The sequence below is a fragment of the Crocodylus siamensis genome, chromosome 1, assembly GCF_052110815.1.
Source record: "Crocodylus siamensis isolate JL-2025a chromosome 1, ASM5211081v1, whole genome shotgun sequence".
Lineage (NCBI taxonomy): Eukaryota > Metazoa > Chordata > Crocodylia > Crocodylidae > Crocodylus > Crocodylus siamensis.
In genome coordinates, this window is record NC_143395.1 from 239,428,292 (window position 1) to 239,445,924 (window position 17,633).

General features: G+C 47.9%; 1 protein-coding gene across 2 annotated transcripts in view; it reads left to right on the top strand.

Annotated features, from left to right (window-relative positions):
* Nucleotides 1-17,633, top strand: part of GBE1 (1,4-alpha-glucan branching enzyme 1) — a 313,525-nt gene that overhangs the window by 108,918 nt on the left and 186,974 nt on the right. For both annotated transcript variants that reach the window (XM_090059712.1, XM_090059722.1), the window contains exon 3: nucleotides 4,037-4,152. In XM_090059712.1, the coding sequence (XP_089915838.1) occupies nucleotides 4,037-4,152 (116 nt within the window). The remainder of the gene's footprint in view (nucleotides 1-4,036; nucleotides 4,153-17,633) is intronic.

Genomic DNA, 17,633 nt, shown 5'->3' on the forward strand with positions numbered 1-17,633 from the left:
CAATTTTTCTTCCTACTTCAAAGAATCAACAAGACCATGACTAGTGATTTAAGTAATTTATCTTATTCTCTTTGCAAAAACAAACAATCTAACTGAAGGCTAGAGAAGCCAGGATAGATAGTAATTGTGTGAGAGAGAGGAAACAAGCCACTATTAAAGCATTATCTCCTCTACCACCCACAGAAAGGAAGGAGGGGGAGACATCAGCAAAATACCTATGTAAAATAAGACCTAGCATAAAAAAGGAACAAAAATTATATTCCTAAAGAGTATGAAGTGACTGCTCTAAGAAACAGTAATAAAACACTTTGCCAAGTCAGAAAGTATCTAATTGGCAACTCTACAGAAGCCAGGATGAAAGTTAAGCATAAAACCTGGAAAAATATAACACAGTGTTTCTCAGATTTTTGATACCTGTGACCATGTCCATTTGTTTCTTTTTTTAATCCAGAAAAAAATGGTGGTATGCTTTACTCTCATACCCAAACAGATGTATCTAGTTTTCAAAACAAATAATATAATAAATTCCATTTCATTGCCAGAAAAAAAAATATACCGGTGCTGAAATGTTTTGTTAAAAAAAATGACACCAGGTACATCTTTCTTTAAGCAGAGGATTAGCCTCTATACTATTTGTTTTCAATTTTTTTAGCACCTGTCCATGATTCCTCTGAAGTTCTGTGGCACCCTAGTTGAAAAATTATTCAAGATAGATATAAATATAGAAAACATGTAGAAGAGGACCTTGATGCTGAAAGAGTTGAGAATCATTAACCCTGCTGGTGTTCCTCAGAGCACCAGAGGCCAGGACCTCACCCTGCTATGCCCTCTTCTTTCTACTGTCTGCTCCCTGCCAATTTCTGGTCCGTGCCTTGGAGGACAAATGCAGTGCCCACTGCTGAGGCTGCTTCTGCAGGATCTTGCAGACTGGTGTCTACCCTTGCTGCCTCCCCTGTCATCCCTGGGAGCATGGGGAGAAGTAGAGGAGATGAGGTGGGCTGCAAAGCACAATGCTGTCTTTGTCCATCCACATGCCCGCTTGTCAGGAGAGCATGCTGCTGGAGCATAGGGGTTTGGCACAGTGGGTTCCTGGGAGTGGGTAAGGGCAGCAACAGCAGTGATAAGCTCCCAGAAGAGTAGATGCAAACATTGGTGGAGTTGATAGAGCAGGCATAGAGTGCCAGGTGGGGAAGGAAAACATTTACCTCCTCATGCAGGGGGATCTCATGGCACATTTCTGGTGTTCCCATGGAACACCATTTGGGACTCACTGTTTTGCATCACATTTCTTTGTATACATGTTGCTTCTTTCAAGACTTTTTCTGAGGCCTCAGTCAAGCTTGTCTCATCGCATCTTATTTCTTAAGGTACCAACTTTTTGGTTCTGCTCCGTTGTTGTCAAAATGGGACACCACTGGAAACTGCCCAAAATGCTAGTCAGGGTGGTGGGATGCACACTAGCATCATCTCAAAATTGAAAAGGAGTGGTCTTCAGAGGGCAAGAAATGACCTATAGTCCAATGTAACTACTATGGCTGTGCAAAGCTTCGGTCGCTAATTTGATTTGGAGGCGATTCGGCCCAATTCGGGGGCCAAATATCCGAACTGAATCAGGAGATCCATTAATCTCTGAATTGAATCGGAAGCCTCCAACTTGATTTGGAAAGATTTGATGATTCGGACATAGACACAGCTTTGTGGGAGATCCCTCCTGCCCCCTGACTCAGTGACTGGTGCATTCTGGGTCTGGGGGGGGGGCACCTGGGGTGCCCCCTGCAGCTGATTGCTGAGCCGGGGAGGCGTGGGCAGGAGGGTCCCCCATGCGCTTGGCAGCAGACCCCAAAGTGGATTAGAACTACTTTTGGGTCTGCTGCCGAGCACATGGTGGAGGGGGAGTGGGGTAAGGTGCAAACAGATGTCACCCTTGTGCTGCCATAATTTTTTTTATAATTTTAAGTTGCAAGTGAGCAGACATGCTAGTCTTTTGTTTTACTCATAAAGTGCCCCCCCAAAATTCTTCAACCAAAAGTAATGACAATTTATGATGCCTTATATGGGGATGTCTGTTTGCTTATTGTGTGCCACAAGAATTCCCCTCTGGGGAATCCCTCTGCATGCATATTGGGCTGCTGTGCCACAACTCAGGTAGCTATCTCCAAGTGGGGAAACCCACTTGGATTCCACACTTGCAGATGTGTACTGCAAGGATCTATTGCAGGGCATACCTGTGGTTCTTGTATCTCATGGACACACCCCAACTTGGGGCAGCCAGCAGATGTGTACCCCAAATCAGGGTGTGGCAGCAAGATGCGTGCACCACAGGGATCCCCCACAGGGCATGTTCTGACACAGCTGATTTTGCTCCAAAGATGCTGTCTCTTGATAGCCTTACATAAGCTACAGGCCAAAGGGCGAACCAGTATTATAGGAACCTACAGAGAAATAGCCTGCATTAGCAGGGTGACTGGTTGTTTAATCCCATGAATTAAACAGATGGAAGCACTCATTTTTAAGTGGTTGTCCTTAGTACTGTATGATTATCTTCCTCTCTGATTTTTACTTTATTGTCCTTCATTTCTAAATCTGTACACCAGCCAAACACATAGATGTTTCGTTTTGGTAAAGAACAATTGAAGGAAATTCTACTTCTAGACCTGTGGTTCCCGGACTCCTTTTCCCCAGTGGTAATCCAATTACTTGTCCCAGTTCAACCATTCTAATTGAGTTTGAGGCTTATGATCCCACTTGTTAAGTACTGGGAGCTATTACTTTAGACCTAAATACATTGTCCTATTTTTAATCTGAGTTCTTATTAAATCTGAATCATTTTTACTTGATTTGGGAGAGGTGGAAAAGCAATAAAAGTAATATGATGAGAAAGTAAAAAAGTGATTGACCAGGGTCTGGTGACATGGAGAGTAATTAACATTTCTTTATTTCCTAGGGTATTGTTTTTTTATTGGCAGTTGTTACATGGGACCTCTGATTGTACACAGTTGTCTAGCAGGATGGAGCCCTTATCTAGATTAAAGCCTTTGGGTTATCATTATGCTGATTTAATAACTAGATCAGAATGAAGTTCTCTATCAAAAAATGAAATACAAATATACCTTCCATCTAAAGATTCAGTCACACGGGGTTTATCTACTTGTGTGCTTTACTGTGAAGTTGACTTAACTCCACAGCAAAGCATCACTGTCTACATGAGTGGTGCTATCAAGCCAGAGTTAGCTAATTGATATTGCTATAGGATAGTACTGCCTGACAAGTACTATCCTACAGTGGAGTTATTTACTCTGTTGCAACACACATGTAGACAGTGACCAGGGCTGGCTGGCAGACAAGGGTGCTACAATGCAGGTGTTGCCTGCCAGCCAGCACCACACTGTAGCACCCTCATGCCCCAGCCAGCCCCACTGCAGCATGCTAAGCTGGGGTGGAGTGGCTGTAGGTTGGAAGCCTGATCCGCACCCCCCCCATCCCGCCCAGGTACCATGCCAGCTAGGTCTGTGCTGTCCTGGCTCCATGTGCTGAGGTCCTGGGCACACTTGTAAAGGCTGTGCTCAGGAGCATCATGTTACTTCCAGTGGCTGTGTTTGAAACTGGCAAATTTGAAGTTGGCCTATTGTCAAGATTGTACTTTATAGTTAAAATCTAACTTCAGTCAAGAACAGTGATTTTTTTTTCCCCCCTCCCCCCCCACCAGATTTAACTATTTTAAAATTTATTGTAGGCACTGGCAGTAAAATAAAGTCATGGTAAAATTCCCTTGTCTGAATTAGGTTGAAGCAAGGTTCACTCTCTAACCACTGTGTTGAGATTAGTTTTGGAGTGTGATCTGTAATGAATAGATAATTCTACTTATTGAGTCTGATCCAGTACTATGAAGGAGTACCAAGTAGAAAAATGCATGCTTGCGTTTTGTTTTTCAGTTTCCACTTTCTCTGGTTGTTATCAAGAAAATAACTAAAATATCTTACTATGTATTTAATTAAAATTACAATATGTAGCAGTAATACCTATCTTAAAATTGCAGATGGTTGGAATCCATTTTCACATCCATACCGAAAAATGGATTATGGCAAATGGGAGTTGTTCATACCACCTGGACCAGATGGATTCCCACCTGTGCCCCATGGATCAAAATTGAAGGTATTTTATTTTTAAAATAAGCTTTGTAAGCTTTTATTTCTTGCAGTCCTAAACAGAGGCAAGTTACTTTTATTTTATTTTGTTATAATTTTTTCCTGGAAAACGAAGGATGAACACAAATAGTGTGTCCTAATATAAAGTGTCTGGAATGAGTACTATATTAATTTTTGTTACTGAATTTTTAAATCCAGTAAGAGCATGTTTTTAACTCTGGGTTAAAATCCAGGGAGAACACAGTACAGGGGACACAATGGTGGGAGTCTACTACAGACCTCCCACCCAAAGTCAAGAGCTTGACCGGGAGTTTGCCCAGGAACTGGCTGAGGCTGCATGCTCCAGGACCATGGTTGTCATGGGTGACTTCAATTACCTGGACATCTCATGGGAGGATCACTCGGCAAAATCCGAGCGGTCGCAAAGCTTCCTCTTGTGCACGGGTGACCTACCTTACTCAAAAAGTCTGTGGGCCAACAAGAGGCAAAGCACTCTTTGACCTGGTACTGGCTACTGGGGATGACCTAATCGGCGACCTCATGATTGATGGGAAGCTGGGTGACAGCGACCAGGAGCTGATCACCTTCAACATCTGCCATAAATTTGGCAAGTCAGTCAGCAACATGGAAGTCCTTGACTTCAGGAGGCTTGTCAGTGAGGCCCTAAGGGCCCATGACCCCAGGGAGAGGGGAGTTCAAGAAGAGAGGTTGCTCCTCAAGGGAGCGAGCCTCAATGCACAAGCTAATTCTATTCCATTTCGGAGGAAAGGCAGCAAGAGGGCACAGCAGCTCCCCTGGCTCTCCAGGGGAGATCTAGCAGACCTCCTGAGGCTAAAAAGAAAGGCCTACAAAGGATGGAGGATTATCACCTCCAAGAAGGATTATTCTGCACTGGTCCGGTCCCGTAGGGAGCAAACCAGGAAAGCCAAGGCTGCAACTGAACTCCAACTGGTTTTGAGCATCAAGGACAATAAAAGTCCTTTTTCAGATGTGGGGAGCTAGAGGAAAAGCAAGGGCAACACTGGACCCCTGCTTATCCAGACGGGGCAACTGATGCCCAGGAAAAAGCCAACCTATTAAATTGGTACTTTGTGTCGTTCTTTCACCAATCCCATGGGATGCCCCTGCCCAGTACGGGACAGGGAGGTCCAGGTGAGGGAGATCCCCTGCCCTCCATTAATGCTGACCTCATGAAGGAACATCTTGAGAAGCTGGATACCTTCAAGTCAGCCGGCCCTGACAATCTACACCCCAGGATACTCAAGGAGCTGGAGATCATCATAGCCCAGCCTCTGGCACGGATCTTTGGAAACTCCTGGAGCTCTGGTGTAGTGCCTGAAGACTGGAAGAAGGTCAATGTGGTGCCTATCTTCAAGAAAGGGAGGAAAGTGGATCCGGCTAACTATAGGCCCATCAGCCTGACTTAAATCCCAGGGAAGGGAAACTTTAATAAAGAGGCCATCCTTAATGGACTGGCCGACGCCAACTTCCTAAGGGATAGCCAGCGTGGGTTTGTTGCAGGTAGGTCTTGCTTGACCAATCTCATTTCCTTCTAGAACCAGGTGACCTATCACCTGGACAAGGGAGAAGAGATTGATGTCATATATCTTGACTTCAAAAAAGCCTTCAATCTGGTAAGTGGCCTGCTATTTTGATGTAGATATTCACTGTTTTATAAGTGATAATTATTATGTTTGTACTGCTTTTATATTGTGTGATTACCGTTTTAGGCCTATATAGGTAAGTTGGCATAAGCCGTGTCAAATTTCTGTCTTGTAATGTCAAGCCTCCCTCTTATCCCCATGCCTGGTTGTGCAACCTATGACTTGCATTACCCCTCCTATGTAACTTGGTTCCTGAATGAATGCTTGAGAGACAAAGGCAGTAGGTCTAATAATAGCTCCTTCTGAATGACCGAACCATCAACACCAATACCTGGACGAAGGACCCAGCCCTTGGAACCACACTCAGCATTCAAGAAACAAAAGATGAGGGAACCCACCATTGTGCCAAGGCTGCACATGCTCAGTAAGAACACCTGGAGCCCTCTGGAATAGGACTGACCTTGCCTGGACAGGCCCTCCCCATAGGAGATCAGAGGTAGTCTGCCCCATAAACTTAGGTAGTGAAGACTGACTCCTTGGGAGCGTCATTTCCATCTGGACCAGACCAGCCCACATCACACTGTCTAGCCATCCAGAGGCCCTGCTGGTGACCCCCTCTGGACAACACTGAGCTGAAGGAGACCCTGACTGACCATTTGAGGACCCACTTTCAGCCTGGGATAGGTAGATATCACCTGCATATTTCCTCCTCATGGACTTCAGCCCCGGCATCAAGCCTCTTTAACTCCTGCTGCCATTGTCTGTGTGTTTGTGTGTGTGTGCGCAAAGGAACCAATAAAATATCTCACCATTTCCCCTGTTCAATAAAACCACTATCATTTGTAACCCTGAGTTGCGTTGTGTTTTACTGAGCCCCGGTCCCTTCCCTATCTTAAATTCACGTCTCTCTCAGCTCCAGTCCCCCTCCTTCTCCCTCCCCCCCCATTTTCCTGATCTCTCAATTCTGTCTCCACTTTTCTGCCACCTCTCAGCTCATCTTTGTCCCTTTTCTGCCACCTCTCAGCCCTGTTGCTGTCTGTGTAAGTTCTTAGCTCTGTTGCTTTCTGCAATCTTTCATCCCTACTCCCAGTTTTCCTCTCCCCATGTACCTCTTGGCTCCCCTGTAGTCTCCTTGCTCCGGCTTTAGCCTCCAGGCTTCTCCCCAGCATTGCTCCTTTGCTCTGCCAGCTTTCTGCTTTCAATTAACACCAGTTAACTTTGTTAACCCAACTTCCCTTTAGTCTGTTGGTTGTAACCCCAGCACTTGCAACTTTCATCTTAAGTCTCCACCAGCAGTAACCTGAAGTAACCCCTGTGTGTGTGCAGAGTGTGTGCATGCACCTAGTGGGTGTATGCATACCTAATTGATTTTTGAATGTGTGCATGTGCAATTGTATAGCATACCCTCTTGTCTAACAGTGCAATATTGAGATCCTGAGGGTTGGCCTGACCCCATGGGGCAACACTTGCACAAGTAAGGAGGAAGCAGCGGTGGCAGCAGTCGAGACAGGCAGACCTGGCCGTGGTCCCCCAAGGGGAAGAAGGGGGGATAATACGTCTCCCTGCCCCCTGTGCCTCAGGGGCCCTGCTGGTCTGCTGCTGTAGCAGAGAGGGGAAAGCACCCAGGTACACCCAGCTCGGGTCCCTGCCAGTGGGACAGGGTGGGAGGGAATTTAAACCCCAGTAGTTCAGCCTGGACTGGCCACCTTCCCCCCAGCACAGATTCCCTGCAGCCAAGGGCATGCTCTAGTGTCCCCTGGCACCTGGCCTGAGCAACTGCAGGCATGTGCCCACATTTCTTCAGTTCAGAGGGAATGCCTGTGATGTTACAAACTGGTTCAACCTAGGCAGGTTAAACTAGCCTACAAAGATTTAATCAATTCAGGCTGTGGCTTTTTTCATGGCTGTCCATAGCCCTAGTTGGTTGGCGACTTCCTGTGGCTCATGAGGCGTTAATAGGCAGCCTGCATGCTTGGGCCCGGCTGCCACTCTATCCATGACTCTTGGCCTGGCTCTTTGGGTTCTCCCTCCCTCCTCAGGTTTCTGGTTTCTGCCTTTCCTCCTCTCCCCCTTTGGGTGTGGGGTGAGGTGGGGCAGTGCAGCAGCAAAGTTTCCAGTTCTGCAAGCACAGCAGGGGAGTGTGCCTGTGAAGAGAGAGCCAGGCTTGTGCTGCCTGTGGAAGGTGGGCTGCATGTACAGTGAGCATTGCCAGAAAGGGAATGGGGATGCTGCACACATAGCACAGGAGAGTTGGGTTGCCAACGTGGCATGTGGAGGGGAGGACTGTGTATGTGGTTGTTGGAGCTGTGTGCAATGGCCTGGGGGGGCGTGGTGCTCAGGAGGGTGGCTTCTGATTCTGCTGCCTGTGCTGCAGAAGGCCCTCAAATGCCAAGAAGTTAGACAGTCCGGTGAATTTTTTCTTGCATAATGAAACTCAGTTTTGTTCTCTTTCGGCATCCTGGCCCTTGATTGAATTTTATTTCTATACGCTGACCAAAGAGGATGTCTGCAGTTCTCTGCGACTTGGGCAGTGCAATGGCTTTGCAAAGGCCATAAAATGGGACAGTTGTTATTCTCCTGAGACTTGATTTGTTCCTGAGAGCATCTATTCTTCTCTCTGCTTCTGCTTCTACAGCATTTGACTTCTGCTTTCCAGTTTTCTATCCATACCACAAAAAGGCTATTTCTAACTGTATAAAGTAGTTTTTGTCAATACACTTTTAAAATCACTGTCCTAAGGACACTGTGAAGTAGGTCAGTAGCTTGTTTTCTGTCATGTTGTTTAAAAACTCGGTAGTGGATAGTGCACTATTGTTAGCTTGGGTCATCAATGCCTGCCACCATCAGTGCACCAACAAATGGTTGCTTTTAAAATAACAAGATCAATCAAGTTTTTTTTTTTTTAAAGCTTAAGCCAGGATGAGATGTGGATGGAGTATAGGTGGTGACACTAATTTAGAATAGGTCACAGTATATTTTCATAGGAAAATAAATGAGGAACAAAGGTCACAAACATGTGGCTGTTTTTAATAGTAGTAGGCTGTCTGCTTAAAGTTCTTCAGGCTGATTTCTCATTATTAAACATAGCTGTTTAAGAAAGTGGGTAATTAGAAATTTTGTTATAGATAGTGTGATATATTTTTGTCCCGAGGGGATTAACCTTTATAATACAGTTGAGGCTAGTTTCCCCATGCTCTCCTCTTCCCTCCCCACCCTTGTGAATTTTGATATCCATTCACAAAATGAAACCACCTGCTGAAAAGGAGGACATTTTAGCTTTTCATCAAAAAAGCATACATTAAACTCAGTGAATACCTTAAAACGAGTCTTTTGGTAAACAGCAAGAACTTGAAGCAGACATTATGCCGGAAGTGGGGATGTATATATCGTTTAAAAATTTAGTTGTTTAAACTCTCTTCTAATTATAGCAATTAACCATTTAATCGATAACCCATGCCCAGTGTGAGAGAGAGTGGGTGTGCATTCAGAAGGGTGAGTTGCAGGCACCTTCACCCACAATTTCAGTGCACACAGGTTTGGGGTAGCTCCACAGGAGGTGGACAAGTCCTGCCCTGCAGTGCCCCAGTGGGGCTGGACTCATAGCTGGCACCTTCCTGCTTCTGCGCCTGCCATGGCAAGACCAAGGCACCAGCTGGCCCTGATTCCTGCTATCTTCCTCCACAGCCCAGCCCCTTTGCTGCCTGCTGTACTGCTCCAGACAGAGTTAAGTCACAAAGCTAGGCCAGCTGGGAATCGCCCCAGCTCCTGTGGCCTGGGTAAGGCAGCGCGGAGCCAAAATGCTGTGGCAGGCAGTGCAGTGCCTGCTCAGATGACAAGGCTATGGAGCCTTGCTGCTGCTACTGCTGCGTCCCTGCTTCCCCCCCACCCCCCCAATCTTTCATTAGCTTGAGACAGGTGTGGCCACTTCTCTGACCAAAGCAACCTCACCCCCCCCCCAACATGATCACTTGGGACTGAGGGGGCCCAACCATCCTTGACCCTTAAGTAGTCCTCAGAGGGCCAAGGGTGTACTGATAAAGATGTTTGTTTGTTTGTTTGTTTGTTTGTTTGTTTTGGACTGATGGCCAATTATTAACCAGCCATATCAGATGATACTGATCCAATAGTTGATATGCAGCCAGGTAGCTTGGAGAGTAGCATCTGGCTGGTAAGTCTGTCAGGGGGTGGGGGAGAGGAAGGGGTGTGGAGAAAAAAGGGGCATGGCAGCAGCAGATTGAGGCCCCATAGCGAAGAAGGGATTGGGGCTGGGGCAGGTGCTGCCCATTTGGGGTGGGGTGTGGGATGGAGCCATGGGCAGCTCATCTGAGGGAGGTGGCTCCTACCAATGTGTGCAAACCCTGGGGAGACATGGGTGGCATGTGTCCCCCAGATTTGTGCATGGTGCAAGGGTGGCTTGCCTGCTAGGAGCTCTGCTGGCCCTTGCTTGGTGGGGCGGCTGGGCTGGGCTGGGGCTGTGCTCGAGGCAGGTGACAGCAGCACTGGAATGGGATCACAGGGAATTTTGGGGTGCTTGTAGCCCACCCAGTAGCTGCCGCCCACCCTGCCCCAAGCACAGCTTCATCTTAGCCCCTGCGCTGGGAAAAGGCTAGTGTAGCCCCTGCTTGCAGCAGGCAGCTCATCCTCACCTCATGCACAAATCTTGGCAGCACATGCCCCCCATGTTTCCCCAGGGGGTGCATGCAGTGGCAGGAGCTGCTCCCTCCCGATGCTCCCCAAATGACTTTCCCATGGCTCTGTTCCCAACTGGACAGCCCCTGCCTTTGCCCCTGCTGCAGCCCCATTCCCTCCCTCACTGTGGGTCCCTCTATCTGCCCTCCTTCACATCCCTGCACTCCTCTCCCACAGACTTACTGACAGGATGCTGCTCTCTAAGTTGCCAGGCTGCATTCCTGCCTGCCTGCATGCTGTGGCTGCGTGCATGTACACGGCACTTATCGGTGACATTAATGGTTACAGCAGCCAAACAAACGGATTGCTGAAAATGTCCATTTTCCTTTTATCAGTACCAATACAATAAGGACCAATATATCGGTGTACCTCTAGTTTCCACATCTAACAGTGCTAATATTGCATTACACCCTTAAAAGGATCTCATGGCACCTGCCCCAAAGTGTCATAATACCCTGGTTGAGCTTCATTTTTGTCTATACTTTTTATAGTGCGATTTGAAAGATTTGAAGTGTATAGGATTCCTTGCCAAATCTAGTTCCATGATTTATTTTAAGCATGCAATAATTAAAGCGTTACTATGCTTCCTGTATCTTACAACTTTTTTTTTTAAGGTTTTCATTGAGAAGATACCAATTAAAACTTTTACTTTTCAAATTATGTATTTCTATCGTAATTCCTAAGATCGTGAACTTGTAATAGATTATCTCTGGTGTGAAAATTAACCTGCACAGTTTCTATTGCAGAATTCAAGACCATGCTAATAAGAATAGAAATCTTGCTATTTATATGCAAGGAATTTACGGAAAGAATATTGTATATACTTCCTTTTAATGAGGCAAAAGAACTTCTTTGACCCATTGAAGGACATGCACATAATAGACATTTATAATTATCGTTGGGTATAAATAAATCATTTCTGATTTTAAGACAGATGGGGAGTTGTGAAAACTTTAGGTAAAATACTTGATAGTTGGATCGATTCTCTTAACTGGAACTCAGAGATTCTAAACTGTCTACTGTCCTGAAACGCTGTATGGAAAATAAAATCTATCAGGAGACTGAACAGCTGAAACACTGAGTTTACTCCTGTGGATTAAAAATGGTGAAGTAGAGAAATAGCAATTGTTCAGCTTTCTAGTAATGACAGTAGATTTTTCTCAAATGACTTGACAGAGCATGAGTTTTATGTTTTAATAATAAATTTATTTGACATTGTGTGGATAATGGTGCTAGATCTGTGCATGAAATAGTTATATACAGTATTTTAAATCCTACCTGTATATTCTGTAAATCTGCTTTAACATGAATGATTCTGGGTAGTGATTTTCTTTTTTTGAGTCATGATGGAAGGAGTCAGGATGGATGACAAGTCTATGTAATGTAGCTTTTAGCAAAACCTGCAGAGTTTAGGAGGTTGTCAGTAAACTATCAGTGGTGGTTTAGGGATTGTTTTTTGAAGATGTCATGAATTAACTACTAATGGGTAGTGTTCTTTGATAGCTCGTTTATAATTGAGTGCACACAGATGAAAATCAAACACAAAGGAAACTCAGTTTTATCATTAATTTCGACTTTGTTTAACATACGACTTTTAGATGCCACAGCACCCTTACTAATTTGTCTGTGTATGAAAGAACTAATCATATACAGCTCAGGGAACAAATAGCATAAGCTTGCTTTTCTTTTTCTTCCTGAAAAGGTCACCTTTAGAGTAGTGCTTGGAGGAAAAAAAAAAACAAAAAAATCCTTTAATTTTTACCCTTTTCACTGCTTTGTCACTTATTAACCCTTCTCCCCCAAGGAGGAAAATAAAAACTCTGAAAGCTCAGTATTGCTGTTAGGGTACTTTATCTCAGCACTGTCAGCCTTTGTAACACCACCCAGGTTTGACATTTAATACACGTAAGGTAATTAGATTTGTTCATTGATATAATTATTGTAAAACTTTGCACAACATGAATAGTTTTTAAGGAGCTCCACAAACCCAAACAATACCATTTATGTTGTAGGAATAGGAGTCTGTACCAGTTCTATGTGCCAAGTGATCTCAGTGACTAAGAAATAGAGATGCACATTACATATGGTTGCTACACTTCAGGTTTGGGTACACTTCAGGATCGAGGGGGCAGGAGCAGTTAACTGCAGGGAATATTACCAAAACTTAATGTTTCCAATTTCTACCAGTTATAGGGCCCTTTCATAATAGGTCTGCATGTCTGCCCATCTCCTGTTCACTCTGGCTAGCACTATATAATTCAGTCAGAAACTGGCAGGAAGCCAACTGTAGTAAACTGGCTTAATTTTCGTCACTGAAATCCAGATTCTTCAGGTTTTGCCACCTGCTGATTGGGAGACAGAGTAGTTCCATGTTGGATCTGAAAAGCCTAGGTTTATATTAGGCATGAAGTCCTTCAAAGTGTTTAAAGCTAAAAGGGAACATCAGATGATCTAGTCTGACCTTCTAATCCTGGAAGAGATGGCATTCTCAAATCCTTGAAGATACAAAGTGGTCTTGTGGAGAAGAGAGCTAGTCCTCATCACTTGTATCCAGGAGGTCTCGTGGCACTCTGAGAAAGTGGAGGTGATGGCCTGCCTATATTTCAACTACATGTTTTGTTGTAAACTGAGGCAATGTGCCTCATTCTCTGACCTACACTAACATAGGGCTGTTGTCCACGTTACACCCTTCCTGTTATGATGCTACACTTTTCCTGTGTCCACATGACAAAAATGGTCATTAAGCTAGCTAAATCGCATCTGTGTATCCAGCTGATATTATTGTTTTAGGGTTTTTTTCTTTGTGGTAATTTAAAATACCTCTGAAATGTTTTATTTTTAGCTCCTAAATTTCTTCCATGAGGGTTATTTTCATAGATTTCATAGACATTAGCGCTGGAAGGGACCTCGGGAGATCATCGAGTCCAGCGCCCTGCCCAAAGGGCAGGAAGTCAGCTGGGGTCATAGGATCCCAGCAAGATAAGCATCCAATTTACTCTTGAAGGTGTTCGATGTAGGTGCTTGAACCACCTCCGCTGGCAGACTGTTCCAGACCTTGGGGGCTCGGACAGTAAAGAAATTCTTCCTTATGTCCAGCCTGAAACGGTCTTGCAGGAGTTTGTGACCGTTCGACCTCGTCATCCCTTGGGGCGCTCTGGTGAACAGATGTTCCCCCAGATCCTGGTGGTCACCCCTGATAAACTTATAGGTGGCCATCGGATCACCCCTGAGCCTGCGCTTTTCCAGGCTAAAGAGTCCCCTGGCTCTCAGCCTGTCATCGTAAGATCTGTTTTCCTGACCTCTGATCATGCGCGTGGCTCTCCTCTGGATTCTCTCAAGCTTCTCCACATCCTTTTTGAATTGTGGAGCCCAAAACTGGATGCAGTACTCCAGCTGCGGCCTCACCAAGGCCGAGTACAAGGGGAGAATGACATCCCGGGATTTGGTCGAGAAGCATCTATGGATGCACGCCAGCATTTTGGTCGCTTTACTAGCCGCAGCATCGCATTGCAGGCTCATGTTCATCTTGTGGTCAATGATGACCCCCAAGTCTTTTCCTTCTGTAGCGCTAACCAACGTAGCACTGCCGAGCCTATAAGGGTGCTGCAGGTTTTTCCTCCCAAGGTGGAGAACCTTGCATTTTTCGGTGTTTAACACCATCAGGTTCTCGTCTGCCCATTTGCTGAGCTTGTCCAGGTCAGACTGGATCACTTGCCTATCTTCTGGCGTAGATGCTTTGCCCCAAAGTTTGGTGTCATCGGCGAACTTGGCCAGTCCACTCTTAACTCCAATGTCCACATCGTTAATGAAGATGTTGAACAGTATGGGTCCCAGGACAGAGCCTTGAGGGACCCCACTGGTTACAGGGCACCATGATGAGTGACTGCCATCAATCACAACCCTCTGGGTCCGACCACGAAGCCAATTTCCCAGCTAGTGGATCGTGGTGGAGCCAAGGCCACAACTGGGCAGTTTGGCCAAGAGGTGATCATGGGATGCCAGATCAAAAGCTTTTCTGAAGTCAATATATATGACATCAATCTCTTCTCCCTTGTCCAAGTGATAGGTCACCTGGTCATAGAAGGAAATGAGATTGGTCAAACAAGACCTACCCGCAACAAACCCATGCTGGCTGTCCCTTAGAATGTTAGCCTGGGCCAGTCCCTCAAGCATGGCCTCCTTAATAAACTTTTCTAAGATCTTCCCCAGGATAGAAGTCAGGCTAATGGGCCTGTAGTTAGCCGGATCCACTCTCCTCCCTTTCTTGAAGATCGGCACCATATTGGCCTTCTTCCAGTCTTCTGGCACTACACCAGAGCGCCAGGAGTTTTCAAAGATCCGTGCCAGGGGCTGGGCTATGACGCTCGCCAGCTCCTTGAGTACCCTGGGGTACAGATTGTCAGGGCCGGCTGACTTGAAGGTATCCAGCTTCTCAAGGTGTTCCTTCACGAGGTCAGCATTGATGGAGGGTAGGGGATCCCCCTCACCCAGATTTCCCTGTCCCATAGCAGGCATGGGCATTCCGTGTGACTGATGAAAGACTGACGCAAAGTACCTATTTAATAGGTTGGCTTTTTCCTGGGCGTCAGTTGTCAGTTGCCCCATCTGGCTAAGCAGGGGTCCAACATTGCCCTTGCTTTTCCTCCGGCTCCCCACATATCTGAAAAAGGACTTTTTGTTGTCCTTGATGCCTGAAGCTAGTTGGAGTTCAGTTGCAGCCTTGGCTTTCCTGGTTTGGTCCCTGCAGGACCGGACCAGCGCGGAGTAATCCTCCTTGGAGGTGAATCCCGTCCTCCATCCTTTGTAGGCTTTCCTTTTTAGCCACAGTAGGTCCGCTAGGTCTCTGGAGAGCCAGGGGGGCTGCTGTGTCGCCTTGCTGCCTTTCCTCCGTGTTGGAATAGATTTAGCTTGTGCACTGAGGATCGCTTCCTTGAGAAGCAACCACTCTTCTTGAACTCCCATCCCCTGGGGTCATGGTCCCTGAGGGCCTGACCGACTAGCCTCTTGAGCTTGTCAAAGTCGGCTTTTCTGAAGTCGAGGACTTCTGTGTTGCTGACTGACTTGCCAGCGTTACGGCGGATGGTGAAGGTGATCAGCTCGTGGTTGCTGTCACCCAGCTTCCCGTAGATCACTAGGTCGCCGATTAGGTCGTCCCCCATAGCCAGCACGAGGTCGAGCAGTGCTTTGCCTCTCGTTGGCCCATAGACTTCTTGGGTCAGGTAGAGGTCATCCACGCACGAGAGAAAGCTTTGCGCCCAGTCAGATTTAGCTGAGTGATCTTCCTATGAGATGTCCGGGTAATTGAAGTCACCCATGACAACCAAAGTCCTGGAGCAAGCGGCCTCAGACAGTTCCCGGGCAAACTCCTGGTCAAGCTCGGGACTTTGAGTGGGAGGTCTGTAGTAGACTCCCACCGTTGTGTCCCCTGTGCCGAATTCCCCACGAATTTTTACCCAGAGGGTCTCTAGCTGTCCATGCCGGTCGCCAACATCAGCTTGCAGGGACATGTAGCTTTCCTTCACATAGAGAGCTACACCCCCGCCCCTTTTGTCAATACGATCCCTCCTGTATAGGGTATAGCCCTCTATACCCGTGGTCCAGTCATGGGTGGAGTCCCACCAGGTCTCCGTTATCCCAATGACATCATATTTCTTTGCACTAAGCAGGAGGACGAGCTCGTCCTTCTTGTTGCCCAGGCTCCTGGCATTAGTGTACAGGCAGGCAAGTGTGCCCTTGGGGGCTCTTGCCTTGCCCACAGATTGTGCCAGGGCTGGGGCAGGGGTGGGCTCCCTTAAGTGCCCCCTTAAGTGCCTTGGTCCCCTGGCTTTGCAAGGGCCGTTGAGCAGGCCAGCAGGGGCAGTAGTCCCCCCATCCCCCAGCGGGCTTAATTTAAAGCCCGGTGGAGCAGGTCAGCCAGCCTGGCTGAGAAGAGCCTCCTCCCCAGGGGAGAGAGGTGGAGGCCATCTCTTCCCAGCAGCTCGCTGCCTCTCTCGCCAAAGAGCGGGCTGTGGTCATGGAAGCCAAAGCCTTCCTGATAACACCAGCACCGCTGTCTTTGGTTCACCGGGTGGATCCTCCTCTCCCTCCTCAGGCCATAGCCCGAGACTGGGAGGATCGAGGAAAACACCACCTGAGCTCCCAGACCTCTAAGCCCCGCTCCCAACTCCCTGTAGCGCCTCATGACCTGGCTGGGGGTGCTCCGAGCCGTGTCATTGGTTCCCACATGAATAAGGAGCATGGGGTAGTGGTCTGTGGGCCGGAGGAGCTGCGGGATCCTCTCCGCAATGTCTCGGATGCGGGCCCCCGGGAAGCAGCAGACTTCCCGGGCTAAGGGGTCGGGACGGCAGATTGCCGCGTCAGTGCCCCGCAGGATGGAGTCTCCCACAACAAACACCTTTCGCTTTGTCTTGGGGAGAGCGGGGCCAGTAGCTGCGGTCGAGCCTGGGTTGCCTGCAGGAGCTGGCAACTGCGTGGGCTCTGCTGGGGCTGCAAGAGGTGCGAACCTGTTGCTAAGCTCCGGCGGGGCAGGGGCCTTGGTGCGGTGGGCCTTGGGGCCCTTGACCACCTTGGTCCATGCCCCTGACTGGGCAGAGCGGGAGGTCCCAGAGTCCTCCTTAGTCACGGAGGGAGACGGAGCTCTCCCCTGTGGCTCCCGGGGGAGAAGGGCCTGGGAGTAGGAGTCTATCTCCTGCTTGCAGTCCCTGATGTCACACAGTCTCTGGACTGTGGCCTGGAGCTCCTCCAGGTGGTGCGTAAGAGACCCCAGTAGGGAGCAGACCCCGCAAGGGGAGGGGGCCATGCTCCTTGGCCCCAGAGCCTGAAAAAGGGACAGGCAGCCCCCGCAGCCAAGAGCCAGGGGCTCTGTCTGCGTGGAGCCTGGAACCATGGGCTCCCTCTGGGCGGCCGTCTCTGAGGTCCCCAGTGAAGGGGCCGCAGAGCCCGAGGGGACACTCGGGGTGCGGCGCGTGCCCATCCGTGTCATGCCTCTCGTAGGCTGGCTACGGCTGGGGCTGGCTATGGCTGGGGGGGGTCGCAGGCAGGGTCTCGTGCCCTCCCACGCCCTCCCCTGCTCGAACTCTGTGCTAACTCAAGTGCCTGTTTACGCAGCCTGTTCGCGGGGCTCCCTGGGGGGCTGGGCCAGGTAGGGGCCTGGGCGGGGGCTTGACCCGGCCCGGCACCAGGCAGCGGCCTCCTC